Source organism: Meriones unguiculatus, chromosome 8 (assembly GCF_030254825.1).
Source record: "Meriones unguiculatus strain TT.TT164.6M chromosome 8, Bangor_MerUng_6.1, whole genome shotgun sequence".
Lineage (NCBI taxonomy): Eukaryota > Metazoa > Chordata > Mammalia > Rodentia > Muridae > Meriones > Meriones unguiculatus.
This window is the reverse complement of record NC_083356.1, coordinates 74,509,167-74,526,601: the sequence shown is the minus strand read 5'-3', so window position 1 is coordinate 74,526,601 and position 17,435 is coordinate 74,509,167. Positions and strand designations below refer to the sequence as shown.

Genomic DNA, 17,435 nt, shown 5'->3' with positions numbered 1-17,435 from the left:
GTAAGTGAAAATAAAAGCTACCATGCAGTGGCAGCATGCAGAACTACGGCAGCACAGACTGCTCAAACGGAGGCTGTGGGTGCCCCACCTGGTGGCTACAGAAGATCATCAGCAGACAGAGAAAGAGGTTCATGACAACCAGACGCTTCCAGTGGTTAGGGATAGGGGAGTAATGGAACCTTTAGTGATTGGAATGCTCGATAGGGTCCTGGGCCATGTCAAGGATGCCAAGGACCAATTCCTCAGCTCCCCAAAGGGAAACAGCAAAGCTTTCCCTCCTCATTGAAGTATGAATGCTGATAGTGTGTGCAGAAAATGCCCCCCCCAGCTTTTTCTCACATCCCCTATTTATAGCCTAGATACTGCTCCCTACAGAGACTGTGCCTACCAAGGTTATCTCATTCTACATCCTTGTTAGCTGTGTGTGATAATCCTGTTTTCCTAGTTACCTGTAGGTAATAACCTTGCCTTCCCATTCAACTGCATCTAATAAACATGCTGAACTTCCAGGATGCTGCACTACTCCACCCAATCCCAGTTTTATTAGCGCCTGTGTGTTTGTCTTTTCTCACCCCCTTGCCAGCCCAGTGGGTCATTCCCCAGAGTAGTACAAACCTTGGTATTTAGGCAATGTACACTACGGTCAGAACACTTCCAGTTAATGTAAAAACTAACTTAATTAAAAATATCTATGCTTGACTTAATCGACAAGTCTATGAAGGAATAAAACTGTGTATCATTCGCTTACCTCATGAGATCTCATACTATAACAAATCTGTTGTATTTAATATATCTTACTGACTTTTGAATAGTCATTGTGAAAGGGCTGGAATGTAGCTGAGTTGAAAGAGTTCTTCCCTAGCAAACAAAAAGCCCTGAACTGTATAAAACCAGGCACCATGGTAGATACACAGAACCTTAGCACTGGAAGCCAGAGGCGAAATCATCATTCTTAGCTACATATCAAGTTTGATATGTCATGCCTGAGCTTATATGAGAATCCCTCAAGGTGGGGATAAGAGAGGAACTAAAGAGAGGGAGAGGAAGGCAAAGAAAAAAGGAGAGGAGACAGAAACTGAAGGGAGAGAGGAAAGGAAACATAATTTATCTGCAAGTGTGTAAAGAGGCATGAGAATCGTCTCTCTTTGAGAAGAGGGAATAGCACTCAACTGTCTAATGTGCTTCTCTCTAAACACTGGTCATGAAGTGAGACATGAAGATGTAGCTATTGCTTCTTTTAGAAAAAGATCACAAGTTTTCTCTATGCCCAGTCTAACATCTAAACTCCGTATTTTAGAAACATTTATGGAGCTCGTCAATGTCCTTACAGTTCCTCATAGCATAGCTGAAGCCTTTGGAATATGGCACATGCTCTTGCCTTCCTGCCTATTGGCTCTGTGATCTACACAAGGTACAAGCAGGAGAATGTTTCGTCTTCATTCTCATGAGACAGACATGTAGACTTACCTGAAGTTTTATCACCAGAGGACAAATGACAGGATGCTAGCGTGGGTCCTGATGGCTTGAAGGAATTTATCAGAGATCCCTACAGAGAACACACACAAAACAAACAAACAAACAAAACAAAAAACCCCAACAAAAACAAAACAAAAAAACACTATGTTAAACTACTAACCATCCTTGGAATAAATGAACATATAAAATGGAAATGCAAAAACATAAACTAGCAAGCACAAATACTTGAATTCAGTTTAATTACCCAGGAAAAGAAGGAAAAAAGTAATAAACTGTTTTAGGTCAATCACCTGTAACATCACACTGGAGACAGCTGTATGGCTCACGGCTGACTTCTCAGTGCCTAATGCAGTGCTTGGCACGTAAATGGCACTTGAATACTTGGTAGAGGAATGAATGGGCAAGTGAAAAAAACAGTCCCAGCAACTAGTGAATTTCAACAGAGTGAGCAGGAATAGCACCTGTCCCCACCTGTCATGGGATATGACTTCCTGTAGTCTTCCATGAATAACAGAGGCAAACTTAAGGCAGGTCAGTGTTGGAATCCCGCGATGGCCAGCTAAAGGCGCACTCAAAAACTCTGGTATCAAGTGCAGCCTAAAGCTTCTCATCTCCAAGGCAGATCTTAGAGGAACTACGACTGCTGGAAAAATTCCAAAACCAGCTTGGTTTCCCTTCTAGCTGCTTCCTAACCCCTCCCCCTATTTTTCTCTATATTTTCTTTTGCACTGTTTAACTACTTACAATCAGTCAAAAGTCAAAGCTAGACACAACATCACTGAAAGGCAGAGTTGTAGGAGTAAGATAATCCATACCCATCACTGTTTCTCGAATAGAGCAGGCTTTAGATCCCAGCTGTTCCTCCCAGTCACTGACTGGATGAACCCACACAACTCACCTGATCTCACTTCCTCAAAAGGGACATATCTAAACACGTACTGCACAAGTCAGTTGCACGGATTGAGATAAAGTTAAAGGTTAAAACAAAACAAAACAAACTGAAAACTAAAACATCTAACCCCAAAGCATTCTAGTAGCACATGGTCTAAGATGACTAGTACAGAAGGTCAATGGCCCAGGAAGACAGTATCAGGCCTCAATTCAGTACTCTGGGTAACCATGTCAAGACTGGCATGAACTACAGAGAAGTAGTAACAGCCCTTTCTAAGAATCACATTTATTTAAATGAAGTCAAGTCATAAAATAGCTTCAGTTACAGAGACATACTGCATGACTGCTGAAGTTACCTGTTTGGCTTGGCTGGCAGCCACCGGGGCTAACACTGCATGGGGCGTTTTGGCTGTTGAGTGCGCCACTGAAGAACTGAAAGACACACAAAGCGTTTGCTTAGAGACAGGACCAGGGGCAAGCATGTTCATCCTCAAGCTAGTTCTCTGCTCAATAGATGAAAAAAACAAAAACAAAAACAAACAAAAAAAAAAAAACCACTTTGGGGCAGAATACAGATGTCTGGGACCCCAAGCAAACTCACTAGACATGTTGTTGAAGAATTAAGCTTTAAATGAAATCTGCATATATTTCAACCATATATAATTCAAACCAGGGCCAGGCACAGTGGAGCAATCTGGCTTGGGAGGCACAGGCAGGCGGAATTTCTGGGCTCAAGGCCAGCCTGGTCTACAAAGTGAGTCTAGGACAGCCAAGAGAAACCCTGTCTTGAAACAACAACAAAAAAAAACCCAAAACAAACAAACAAAAAACCCAACACTCTTGACTTTCTTCTTCCTACAATTCTGTGAAACAATTTGTAACCATTTCCAAATAGCTGGTTGTTCTTATTGGGATCCTTACTGGCCCTGTATAGACTATATAGGAAAGTTCAAATTCTCTTTTTCAAGCCTGAGGAAAGATGTTCAACAGGAGCTGTGGGGCACAAATGATCAGCCACACATACAACAAAGGTGCTCCCTGAGAATGGATGCTTGCACAGCAGCTATGTCCACAGCACGGCTCTTCAGTTTCCAGCCTGCATCTCGGCTTCTCTATAATCAGACACCCCAATTTCCAAGAAACCTGTCACAGCCCTGAGCACTGTGCTGAGGGAAGCACTTCTTCATTACCTAGGTAGTGACAGCGTGTGAAGGATCCTTCTGCTGTGCAATCACAGATGGAAGTTCTTAGCATTTAGGGAAAACTTCAATTTCTCTATCCTCAGTACAAAGCTGTTGTAGTTATGGGATCTGGGTTTGAAAAAAACCTTTTCAGAGTTAAGGGAGGTTTATTAATAACTTTCCATCAAAAACTAATTTGACATTGGGAGGTGGTGGCACAGGCCTTTAATCCCAGCACTCGGGAGACAGAGGCAGGCAGATCTCTGTGAATTTGAGGCCAGCCTAGTCTACATAGTGAATACATAGTGAATTCTAGGACAGCCAGGGCTACATAGAGAAATCGTGTCTCAGGGGAAGAAAAAAAAATATACATATACATATATATATATTTGAAAGAAGGAAGCTCATAGCTTACTGAGAAAAATTACCAAACAGCTCAGACCTCACAGTCTATCTAAATTATCTGTGGGACAACATAGAAACTTCCCAGACTTGATTAGCCTGAAGAAGAAAAACAGACTCATTTTCAAGGAAACAACAACCTCATGATGATTCTGCCAGAGCAAAAAAAAAAAGATGCAAAAGTGCCCCTGAAATGTTCCATCACACAGGTCCTCAGGTGCTGCCCTTGCCCTCCTCCAAGACAGAGAGAATGTGCTGGCAAGACTGCTGGGACCCAAGATCCTGGGGTGGATTCAGCCGACTTGCTGACAGAAACAGTTTGAGCTCAGGGAACCACAAGGGAAATGAACCTTTTATGCAAAACTAGAAACGAACACTAAAAAACAGCATTTTATCCAAATTTTGGAAAATATGTGTACCTTTTTAAGTGACAATATGATGGCACATTAAATCATGATAGCACAGTTGCACACAGTGATTGTTCTATTTACTTGTGACTATGCGACACATCTCCTGGGCATTCTGAATCCCCAAACGCAAAACCAGGAGGAACAGGACCAGCACAATGCCATGTGACACCTCTGCAGAGAAATGCTGTTTGGTACAAGCAGCCAATAAAGCTACCCATAAGCCAGCTCCAAGAAATCTAACACGACTAGAAGGAACAAACAGCAAAAACTGGTATACTGTCAAATGAATACGTTCAAAGGACTGTGCACAAACACAAATGAAGGAAGCCAACGGCCACAAGTGTTCACGAGAGTATCTGGGAAAGCCAGGCTCAGAACTGCCGTATTTTGGGTAACAAGGAACTGGAAACGGATCTGACACCACGTGTATACTCTGTTCTCAGAATACAGGGGCTGGAGTTGGCTCAGTGGCTAAGAGTGCAGGGGACTCACACTATAATCACCTCTAACTCCAATTCTAAGGAATCAATGCCCTCTTCTGGCCTATACAAACACTAGGTACACAAAACACAGATGATATACACACATACACAGGCATGCAAAACTCACATACCTAAAAAGAAAGCAACTATCATCACAGGACCACAGCAGAGCTGCTGGAGAAGTTCCAATGTTTTGCAAGCCCTATCTTTGTGGTAAGTATTCTGCCCACTGCTGGGAACGGGTAAAAAATGACTCATTCTTTCATCTATTTCAACAGCTGAAGCGGCTGTCTTCACAGTCATGTCTTCTTTTGGAGAATCTTATTTATCAGCATGTATCTTTTAATAAATATTCATATATGACAGGGCAGAACCAAAGTAGACACTAATGAATTATGTAATGAACAAGGAAACTTTTGGTATTCATTCAAACATGAGGCAAGTAAGTAAAGAGGACAGCTTACCAAGAAAATAAGAAACAACAACAAACCTAGAGGGGAAAAAGAGAAAGTAATGAAAATGTTACTTTACGTATTTATTGGGGATTTTTAGAGGAAAAGACTTCTGTGTGTAGCTCTGGCTGTCCTGGAACTTGTTCTGTAGACCACGCTGGCTTCACACTGTGCAATCAGCCTGCCTCTGCCTCCCAAGGGTGACTAAAGGCATGCTCCACTGTGCTCTGTGCATACTTTAGTCCTGTGACTCTCAGCCTGTGGATCTCAACCCCTTTGGGGTGTCAAATGACTCTTTCCCAGGGGTCACCTAAGCTCATCAGAAAGCACGATATTTACATTGTAATTCAAAACAACAGCAAAATTAATTATGAAGGAGCAACAAACTGCATTAAAGGGCCGCAGTATTAGGAAGGTTAGGAGCATAGGAGAGTCAAAATCTACTGAGGCATTCCTGAAGCCTGCCCATGGAGACACCTGTCAGCCGCTGTCCCTTGTGCTGAGCACTGAAGACACGGTGCTGTCTTAGAGTCTCTTAAAGCAGTTTCCCTGTGACAGAGGCAGGTAGGTCTGTGAGTTCAAGACTAGTTACGGCCACAGCGAGACCCTGTCTCAAAAACAAATGAAAAACAGTAATTAAAAAAATCCATTTACACACAGGGTGTGAGGCAGCCAGAAATAAAATGTGCAGCAAAAGGTACAAGGGAGGAGGAGAGCCAGACCACTGTGCTATGCTGCACTATCCTTCACAGTGCTATCACTTGATGATGCTGAGATAAGCTGTATAAGGCGTTATCAATGAGCCAGCAAAAAAAGACTAAACAGTACACAAATACTGAAGCACAGAATGTAAGAGGCTCTTAGGAACTTCCATACATAAGTCTTTCCTTGTAATGAATTTAGAAAAAGGAAAATATACTTAGTCTTTAAAATTAGTAGCCACAAATCAAGTTAGGAAATCACAAGAACAAATATAAGCTGCTCCTGGGAATGCAGACAGGATCAAGTAGCACTGTAAGTTCCAGGTAAGCCTGGGCTACACAGTATGTTACAAGACAGCCAGCCAGGCTTTAAAGAGAGACTGTCTCAAAAGAATAGAAAAAAAAGAAATACATAAGATTGATCCAACTATTTACTTCCCCTCTACCCCTGTTCCCGTTCCTCTCTCTTTTCTTTCTGAGACAATCTTGCCCAGGCTCACACTGACCTTTGTGGCATTCCTCCTGCCTCAGTCTCTTCAATGTTGATTGACAAGTATACCTCACTATACCCAGCTCTCTTTCCAGCCTATAACTGGCAGCAGTCAGATTTGGATATGCAGAAATTTGATGAAGAATAACTAGCTAACCTGTTTCAGTAACAAAAGGTTTTCAACAGTACTGAATTGTTCAGAAAGAGACACCAAAAATGATCAGAGGCATGAGCAGTGCCTAGAGTTGGGGAAAGACAGCAGTATCAAACTGGAATACAAAGTAAGCAAGACATACTGTGTTGCAAAATATTGTGATGGAAACTACATAGGATCTGAGGATTGTTATTGAAGTGCTCAATATTTGTTTGGTCTGCTAAAACATTCATGATAGGTAGCTACATGAAGCATAGCCAACAGCTTTAGTATGGATTCATGAGCAACAGCAGCCAAACACAGCAAGTGCTTGTCGGTCTCCTGAATCCATATTATCTAGATGACTCTGAAAGACTTTGCCCCTAGGTAACACAATATGATTATGACATTAGCCAAGATCATGTCTTTAGAGTATTTTAGAATCCAGGCTTAAACGATGACACCTTTAACCATTAACTTGGGAAAAGCAAGACCTCTTTTCCTGTTAGCTTCCAAATAAAACCTAAACAGCTATGTAAATATTAGCTGCTTCCATGCCTTGAACTTTCTGCTCAGTAGCTGCAATAGTGACTTTCTGTTAATGAACTTTTATCAATAAAGATAATTTCAATTTAAGAAGTAAACTAACGTACCATGCTAACAATGAAGACAGACAATAGAACACTTGGGAGGGAGGAAACAGGAGTGTCAGGAATTCAGGGTCACCCTCAGCTACATACTGAGTTCAAAGCCAACCTAGGAGAGGAAACTTTGAAGAGGAGGATGTCAGATCACAGGCAGTTGTGAGCCACCCAACATGGCTAGTCCCTAGATTAATATTATTAAGATAAATGCAGAAATTCTTAAAATGTTAGCACACTGGTTAGAATCAAGTACTTTAAGTGAATTTGGTCACTAACATTCAAAGACTGAACAACTGCACGAATGCCAAGATAAGTAATTGGAAACAAAGACTCTCTCAGCAAATGGTGTTAAAATAAGCAGAGTGAAATTGGCTCTACCTCATACCACTTACAGGAGTAAACTTAAAGGGGATCAAAGACTAAAACACAACCTTAAAGGATGGGTTATCACTGCCATGCAGAGCTGGAGCTGGGATGAGCACTTGGTGCAGGGCCATGGAGCGCAGTCATGGCAGTACAGTGGACCAACCATTGCTGCTGCAGCATTTGCAGGCCATTATGTTTTACAAGCTATGAAGCATGTGGAACCTCAAATAAAAACAGTTTCTTGAAGTCTACAAAAATCTTGTCTTCAGTGGTGGGTATAGAGGTAGGTTGAACTCAAAATCACAAACCAGCAGGCAGTATTAAAACCAGGTGTGAGCCCTACTGCCAGTAAAGGAAAGAATAGGCATGCTCACTGATGAACCTTCTTAATCCAGACAAGGGAGAGTGCATCTCCTTACAGTAGCCCAACAGTGAAGACTTACTAGAAGGTCACGCTAAAAGTGAAGTAAGTGTACATGAATCTTAAGTCCATTTGTCCATGTTTGAGAACCATTTTTGTAATAAAATGACTGAAGAGCTACAAAACAAATAATAACTCCTCAAAGGAAAACAGAAGCATTCATTTTATGACCCAGGACTAGGCACCCTGTCACAAAGGAGGTGGATGACGTCCTGAATATGGCATCGAAGGTTGTCCTTTGGCTTTCACATATTCCACTAAAGCACATTCAACAATACCAACCCAGGCACTATCTGCCAATGTGGCTCCTTGAGCTGATCTGACCCCCCCCCCCCGCCCCCTGCACTGGCCCCTTTTCCTCTCTGCTTCCTCTCCCAGCTTCCACAGACCTCCAGGTGCCACAGAAACCTGCCAGACACTGCTACAGATGCTCACCACAGATGCTCATGCTTGGCATTCTGTTATTCACAGATAATAATAACAACAGCCTCCTCGGCTGTTCAGTCTTCACTCCTTGCTCCCTTCCTGGGGAGATCTTCCGTAACCACCACGTTTACAACAGTTACCCAGTTTCCCTAAAGCCTCCTTGCTGAGAGACTGCTGTGGCGACAACAACAGGGATCTCTTTACTACTACTCCCGAACCCCTAGGCAGCAGAGGTGCTGCAGGAAGCTGCAAAGGCAAGTGATGGAACGGTACAGGAGCGCAAACAGCTAGGAATCGGCTCCAGCTAAACAGACAGAAAGGAGAGCTCACGACCACACAATACACAGGGGCAGAAATAAGTTCATCATACAGGAATGTGTGTGGCTCACTTAAGAGCAGTTAAGTGCAAACTTAGTATACTTCCCAGATGGCTGCTTACAAGACCCTAAAAGTCAGTCACTTTGCAATGAACTGCCCCATGGGGAAGGCGGTATATATGTTTTCACTTATGAACTGTTTTCAAGCTTACCAATTATTGAATAAATGACTATTTAAAAGAGCTAATGAGAGGTCATGCCTGATGACCTGATTTGATTGCTGGAACCCACAGGATGGAAGAACTAACTCCCAGAAGCTGTCTTCTGATTCCCACATGTGCCTTGGCACATGTGTGCACATGAACATAAATAGATGTAATTAAAAACAATTTTAAAGCTTTAAAAGCGAAAATAAAAAAGAAACTGTTTCAGGTACTGGGTGCGTAAGTTCAATAACTGTATCAGAGTCCAACTTTGCGGAGGAAGAAGAGAAAATGTTTTTGAGATTCTGATGGCCCCGGGTTAGGAACACTTACCGCCCCTGTAGGGGACCTAGGTTCAGCTGCCAGCACCCATGTCGTGCGACTCACAAAGACAGAGGTAACTCTAGTTCTAAGGGTTCTCATACCCTCTTCTGACCTCCACAGGCTCCTGCCTGCATGCAGCACACATAAGCTCATGCAAACACACACATCCATACAGAAAATAAAAGATTTTAAAAAACTAAAACTAAAAACCCTCCTCCAACCTTTGCGCCTATTTTTGTTGGAAAAAGAGCAAAGACAGAAGCCCTGCCACCAGGGATCGGCAGCATGAGAGGCGCGTGAAGCACAGGCAAAGGTGCTTCTGTTCTGTGGTTAGTGGTCAGTGTTTAAGAAGTGCCAGTCTACACTGCGCCCATACGCCTAGTCTTACACAGCACTCTGCCTTTCGGTGGTGTCCTGGCTTCTCTACAGAAGGAATCTGCTATATTTCCCAAACTCCAGTGCACAGTTGTCTGAAGAGTTTATGGTAACCACAAATACCAGCCTTGGTCTAAATGGCATGCCAAGGCTTCGAGTTATTTCAAGACAGCAAAGAGGACAAATTTGGTTTCTTTGCTATTGGTTTGACCCTGAGATAACTATAAATTTTTACAGTGGGAAGTGTTTGTAAATAGACCAATATGCAGACAGGCGAAGTCTAGCAGATAGCACACCAAGGCCACTCAAGAAAAAGAAAACAGAGCCTTGGTAGCTAGGTCTGCTCTGTAGTGTCAATAGAGACCAGGAGGGCAGTGCCAAAACACAGGGCCTGTAGTTGGCCCCCTTGCCACCACAAGGATATCCATGGGCACCAGACACTGGGTCCCCTAAAGATACTGGTCCTTGATGACCCCTTATTAAAGCAAAAGAATGTCCCAACTCTTCCAGACAGCATAGGGAGGCTAGTTGCTCTAGAAGGAATGTGGCGCCAGAGTTTGTGCACGGTGAGTAGGGCATGAGTGGTGCTGCTAAAAGAAGTGTAAGTGTGTGTTGGGGAGGTGAGTGGCTGGAGGCATGCACCATAAGCCTGGTGGAGACCAAAGACAAGTGAGCTCTGGCAAACACCTTGCCTAACTGCAAGCGCAGTTGCTTGCTTCTCAAATACTGTTCATGAGAAAGACAAGTACAATGTCAAGAGCTGAGATGCTGGGGACAGTAGTCAGGAAGGGCGCTGCCTTCTCCACACCACCACTGTCTTTACAGTGGTCAGGACTTGAAGAGTCCATTTTGAAACCTTGAGAACATTAAAATGGATATATCAAACTTCACAACTGGCTTATAGCTTTGTGGGTGCCTACGCAGCTTTGCACCCAGAAAAGACCACATGCTGTGAGCTACAGCCTGTTTCTGGCAAGACGAAAAGTCCACCTTCCTAAAAACTTAGTCATGGCTGCCCATCCCTCCACAGTCCAGGGCTCTGTCGGGAGAAAAGCCACACCAGGACAACAGTGCTCCTTCCAAGCAAACGGCCTCCATGATGGCAAACCATGGGATGAATACAGAGAAGAGCCATACATACCCCATGGCCACAGAAGGGGCTGCAGGATTACTCTTCAGCTCCTGTACATTCACCACTTGAGGGACATTCTTCAAAGTTGATTCGGTCAGAGTGCTCACAGCTATGTAAACAGGGAGAGAGAAAAACCACATTTAATTCCAGTAAAGGATCAAAATGCCCAGCTCTATAGAAATGAATGCCCAGGACATGACCTCATATAAAGGAAACCTACTCTTCAATGCAGTCAATAGAACATCTGCCTGCCTCTACTACCAAGGAATAGACTTCATGCCACGTAATAAAACATGCTGGCATAGAGGGACACTTCCCTGGCCGGCTTTCTGCGGCAGAACCCAGATACCGGCACACTGTTGGCTCATCTTGTAAGGGGTGGCAGCACCCAGAGGATTAACGGCTTTTAGTTCAGGGCCAATGCCATTCATTCACCTGTCCTCCTTTCCCCATGGGCTTATGATGTGCCAGGCACTGTATATGTGTCCAAATACAAAAGCTGCCTAAAGTGCAGCTTCTTTTATCCTGGCATCGATGATACAGTGAATAAACTGTGGAAAACGGAACTTGAAAAAGAATGGGGGAAGAAGCCAAGAGGCCTGAATTACAGAATGGCAACAGGGACAAACAACGACCTTATTTATTTCAGCTCATCAGCTTTTTTACTACTTATTTTTCTATCTATCTATCTATCTATCTATCTATCTATCTATCTATCTATCTATCTATCTATCTATCGAGAAAGGGTCTCTTTATGGAGCCCTGCTATCCTGGAACTCACTACATAGAGCAGGCTAGCCTCAAAATTCAGAGATCCATCTTACTCTGCCTCCCTAGTGCCAGGACTAACGGTGTCACCACCACCTCTAGCCTTTTACTTCTTTTTGTCTTCCTCTTCCATTAAGCTTTATAACCCTGAATGACACTCTGTTATTAGCAATTAGAAAGGCCTAAGCAAAGCTCTCCAGTCTTCCAGGCAGCCTGTGGATGTGTGGTAACTCTTCCTCACTTCTTTAGAGGAAGAGCTAGGAGAATACTGCCCAAACTTCCCACACTTCATCTAAACATTTGAAAGTGCTTCTGTCTAAATACTTGCTCCAGGAGGCACTGAAGGTCGCAGTGTTTCCTGCCGAGCACACCATCCTAAATCCTGACAAATCTTAACTTTATAAATAATCTGCTGGACTAGGGCCCTGATCAGTTTAACGCCAAGATCCCATCTGGCCATGTAATAAAGAGATCATTGAAGAACTATGTGTTCTGAAAGCTTAAATGTACCTTAAAGAGTTATCTTGTCATTAGTTTTTATTATCTACTTTAGGTATTTTAGGAAGGTTATATTTAAACTTGATTTGTTGCTGTTTAATGGTTTTTATCTTTTTTATTTTATTTTTTGAGACAGTGTTTTTAATTCTGTAACCTAAGCAGACCCCAAATTCAAAATATAGACCAGGTCGACTGTGAACTCATGACAGTCTGCTTACGTCAGCCCCCAAGGGCTAGTATTAAAGGTATGATCCAAGCCATCTGGCTCATAATTCTTTATCTGCATGAATCCACCATGTCTCTTTAAGACTTCCTTAAGTAAAAATATTTGGTACTAGTAGCTTTTCAATCTTGGCACTCTTCACCTTGGGGGACTAGATAAGCCTTCCTTGTAGGGTGTCCTATGCTTTAAGATTCTCCTTAATGGAGCCAGGTGCAGTAGCACACATCTGTAGTCCCAGCACTCAGGGAGGCAGAGGCAGGTTATCTCTGTAAGTTCAAGGCCAGCCTGGTCTTAAAAGAAAAAAAAAAAAGAAAAAAAAAAGAGTCCAGGATAGTCAAGGCTACACAGAGAAACCCTGTCTCAAAAAAACCAATAAATAAATGAATATAAAAAATTTTCTTTAATGTGAGAAACCCTGTCTCAAAAAAACCAATGAATGAATGAATGAATGAATGAATGAATGAATGAATAAAGGGTAAGAAGATTTTCTTTAACAGTAACCAGTCAGTAACCCTGCCAGCTTTTTGGACCAGGGGAAAGGACTGACAGCCTCTGAGTGAGAACCACTGACTCGCCAAGCTGACAAACAGTGATAATTAGCACTGAGTCCCACCCCCTAGACAAGTCCTGACTAGGTGTAAGTCACTGTCCTCACTAAAGCCAGTGACAACATCAGCCTAGAACAGCACACCTGGTATGTACTGCCTGGGTAACTTTCTCTGCTGACTCTCACTAATGGAGCACACGCTGGCACAGTAGTATAGCCGCCTTCCCAGGCTGGAATCCTTAAAATATTGTTCTAATGATGTTAGGGTCTAATTTCCAAGACCAAGTTAGGAGTTACACAGAGATCATCAATCAAAAGTAGAAGTATCAAAATAGAAAAATCAGCATCAAAACCCATCAATTTCCCATGAAACTAAATGTGGCACATCTAATACCTCTCCTTTAAAACAAAAAACTTGAGGCCTACTCTTTGCCTCCTGGGAGCTCTCCTCACAGGGATGAAGGCCATCAAATTATTCTTTTCTTCTGGAAAGCGGCAAGAGGGCCAGCTGTCTCTCACCCCAAGGCCAGCCTGTGACCTGGATAGCTCATAACCGCTCTCCTAAGAATGGGAAGAATGGGGCTGTAGTCTTCACCTGGGGCCTGGCTGGCCATTTGCCGTCTAAGGGCTGCTGCCGCCGCTGCCTGGGGAGCTGCGACGGTGTGGGAAGGACCTGGTGCTCCATGCTTCACCGTTTTGGTTGCCAGCATTGTGCTGTCAGCTCCCTGAGGAATGACCTTGGTGGCTGACGTAGAGACTGAGGGAAAAAAATTATCAGAAAAATGGGGTCAGTAAAGGAAATACAGAAAATGGTAAATTCTGTTAGGCTTTACAAAAAAAAAAAAAAAAAAAGGTAAAATTAAAAATTCTTAAGCACTACAGAGAACATTTAGAGCAACACAGAGCCTGATTTCTTGTAAAACGGATCTATTCCAGTACCTAACTCCTGTGTCTCTGCTAGAGGTCACTATGACACAGAAGCCTGATCGTGCCCTGCAGCAGTGAGCACACAATACAGATAGCCGCAGTGACTGACTGTGACACAGACATGTAGCTCTTCAGCTGCAGTGCCCCACAGTCACAGTTTTAATTGTTGACTTACTTGAAGAGCTCATCACAGCAGGCGAAGAATTCTGAATCAGGTGAGGTTTTGCAAAAGGCATTGCCTGGGGTAGGAGACTGGGCTGGATAGAAGGTGTGCGGACCACAGGAGCATGCCGAGGCACGGGAACAACGGTCTCCTCCTCTTTGCAGGGTGACCGGGCATCTTCTCCCTCCAGAGGCTGAGAGATGGATGACGTGGAGCTGGCTTCATCTAAGTCTTCATAGTACCTCTGAGACAGGAAGGCTGACCGAGACAGGCTGGCTGCAGAAGCCCCACACCGAAAACAACATTAGATAACTCAAAGCAAACCTAAAAGCTGTGTCACTGCTAGGAGAGACATGGAACTTGTAAAGCATTTTCATTATTTTACACTTTAGGTGGAAGCAGCTATTGCTGAATGTGAATAATGATAGTCTGGGATTCTTTGCTTAGTGGGCTTTGAAGATTAAGCTGCTAGGACAAGGACAGCTTTGACTATCAGGCAAGAGAGAGAGAGAGAGAGAGAGAGAGAGAGAGAGAATCAATGGTGGTGGGAAAGCAAGAGATTAAGCTCTCACAAGAAAAAAAAAAACAGGGAGGTATCAGAGAGGTAACAGGCCAGCCCACAGGGCAGGCCTGAATAGTCACACCATCACTGCTGCTCTCTAACCTCAGAACATCCACAGAAGGCTGTCAAAGTGAGAGAGCCTCAGCCTGGGTGTCTCAGACACATGTAAATAAGCACAGTGATTCTCAACACATAAGTTAACCCTGGTCTTCTCTGCTCTTCTTTCTACTGCCAGCTGGTATGCAATAGCATCCTGAAGATGAGGGCAAGAAACGCCAACAGACAGGACAAGGACCTCATCCTGCAGCTCCAGATCCAAGTGACCTCCAAGTGCTTGGACGTACAACTTCACCACAATTCATTCCCACAGAGCAACTCAACCGACACCTTGAGCCCAGCTTCTGTCCTGGCAAAGGACCCAGATGAGCCACACAGTGCCTGAACTTGACTGCATGGGTGACAGCAGCAGGTGCTATCTATTAAGAGCCACTAAGTCTGTGGTGATTTGTTGCAACACCTAAAGGAAACTAACACAATGCCCTCTTGGAACCCTGTTACCCTGTCTGCTCACGAAATAGTTTAGGAAAAATAAAAAAGGGAACAGGGCTGGTGTGGGGTCTGTCATAAAACACTTGTCTAACGCCCAGCCTGGGTTTGACCCTCAGTACCAAAACAGTCCTAACAATTATACTACAGTGTCCTTGGGAAAGGAGGGGGAGAAGTGATGCAACTGTGGCAAACGAGACGGAAGCTCCTTTAACTACAACAGGGTCACACTGCATAAACCCCACGGTAAGGTGAAGAAGCACATGAGAAAAGCACCCAGAACATGGAGGCTGCCAACCACCATAGCTTAGCCTGGTCTACATTAAATGTGCTCAGAGGTTCACAGGAACCTAGAGTTGGGCAAAATCACCAGGGAGAAAGCCAATTTTATAAGACAGTATTGAGCATCTTGTGTGAGCGTTTGAATTCTGCCCTGAAAGACTAAAAGGAAGACTAAAAGGCTACAGGAGCACATTCTTCCCCATGGTAAAGTAGGAAGAACCCAAGTCACGGATCATCTAAGGGGTGAAGGGTACTGGGTGCTTCAGGGAGTAGATTCTTAGAAGTTTCTTTCCTTTTCCAAAATAATAAATTAAAAATGACACAAGCATAAATAAAATTAAGTTAAAAATATACGCAAAGATATAAGTTCCACATATTCCCACATAACATATTCTTTAAAAAGGAATGTGTGGGGTGCAAGAGAGAGTTCTTGTGCATGTTCCCCCACACGCCCATGCATGTGGAATGGGACATCTCCTCTATCACTTTCTACCTTATTACTTAGAGACAGCCTCTACTGAATCGGAATTTGCTTTTTTGGTTAAGGCTGGTTAGTCAGTGACATCTATGGATTCGCCTGTCTCCACCCCCTAATGCTGGGATTGCAGGCACAGGTAGTCGTTCCTGTCATTTTGTATGGCTGCTTGGAATACGAACTCAGGGCTGCATGTTCTCAGAACAGGCTTTCTTAATGAGTTGTCTCTCTAGCCCCATGAGGGGTATTTCTAAGAAGCTGGCATGTTAACTTCAGTAGATATTACACATTTATTTTTGTTTTGTACACTTTGTGTATTAGGTTACAATTAAAGGTGTGTGCTTATAAACTGTGGGTGGTGGTAATGCCTGGAATCTTAGCGTTTAGGGGGTGGAAGAAGATGGTGTAAGTTCACTGCCATCTTCCACTACACAGTTTAAAGCCAGCGGGGACTACATGAGACCCTATCTCCAAAGCAAAGCTTCCGTGTCCCTGGCGTGTGCTACTCAATGTGCAGCTTCCATTTAACATTTATGTTCTCATTACTCAAATTTTCAGTGGCCACAACTTGCTTCTCTTAGTTACCACTATCTGGAACCAAGGTAGGCAATCACATTTGCAGAATGAAGTTACATAAATACCATGTATAAGAACCAAACCATAATGATGTAATCAGACATTTGAGATAAGGATTTATGAGTAAGAACATTTTAAGTAACCTCCTGGCAACAAGTAAGATTAACAATATTGGGTAAATGTGGGATAGGCTTTCTTTCTTTCTTTCGTTTTTTCTCAAGACAGGGTTTCTCTGTATAACAGAGCACTGACTGTCCCGGTCCACTTTGTAAACCAGGCTGGCCTCGAACTCAGAGCTCTACCTGCTTCTGCCTCCTGAGTGCTGGTATGGAAGGCATTTGACTCCACACCCAACACATAATGTTCTAGTACATTATGTTCTAGTACAAGGATGTGTCCTACAGTCATCAGGCACATGTTCAAAGAACACAAATAGAAAGCAGCGAACGTCTACTGCAGAAGAGAAGTTTGATTATGGTGGTGTTAACTGCAGATAGTAGGTACTGATGCCTGTCCTGGTTCATTTTTGCTTTCAACTTGACGTAAGCTAGAATTATATTGGAAAAGGGAACGTCAACTGAGAAAATGCCTCCATAGGATTGGCCTGTAGGCAAGCCTGTGGGTTATTTCTTGATCAATGATGGTGGCTGGACACAGCCACACACTGGATGTCCATCCTGGGTCCTATAAGCAAGCAAGCTGGGCAAGCCAGGAAGCAGCAGTCCTCCATGACCTCTGTATTAGCTTCCGCCTCCAGAGTCCTACCTTGTGTCCCAGCCCTGACTTCCCCAGTTGACAGAACACAAGCTGAAAGATGAAACAAACTATTTCCTATTTAAAAAAAAAAAAAAAAAAAAAAAAAAAGAAATAAACTATTTCCTTCTAACTAAAGCAGTACCAAAGACCTGGTAGGACAGTGGGACAGTTCAGTGAAGCCTCGGAATGTGAGAAGCCGCAACAGAAATGATGGCCTAAAGGAGCTAGGGAGATGGCTCAGTTGCCAATAGTACATTCTGTGTAAACATGAAGACCTGAATTAAAA

The 17,435-nt window shown here is 43.4% G+C and overlaps 1 protein-coding gene across 3 annotated transcripts in view; it reads right to left on the bottom strand.

Moving 5' to 3' along the window:
- The window catches only part of Nup214 (nucleoporin 214), a 77,889-nt gene that overhangs the window by 33,305 nt on the left and 27,149 nt on the right, over positions 1-17,435 (bottom strand). For all 3 annotated transcript variants that reach the window (XM_021655084.2, XM_021654929.2, XM_021655005.2), the window contains exons 22-26: positions 13,965-14,228; positions 13,458-13,619; positions 10,836-10,935; positions 2,724-2,799; positions 1,468-1,546 (exon numbers count right to left, since the gene is read on the bottom strand). In XM_021655084.2, the coding sequence (XP_021510759.2) occupies positions 1,468-1,546; positions 2,724-2,799; positions 10,836-10,935; positions 13,458-13,619; positions 13,965-14,228 (681 nt within the window). The remainder of the gene's footprint in view (positions 1-1,467; positions 1,547-2,723; positions 2,800-10,835; positions 10,936-13,457; positions 13,620-13,964; positions 14,229-17,435) is intronic.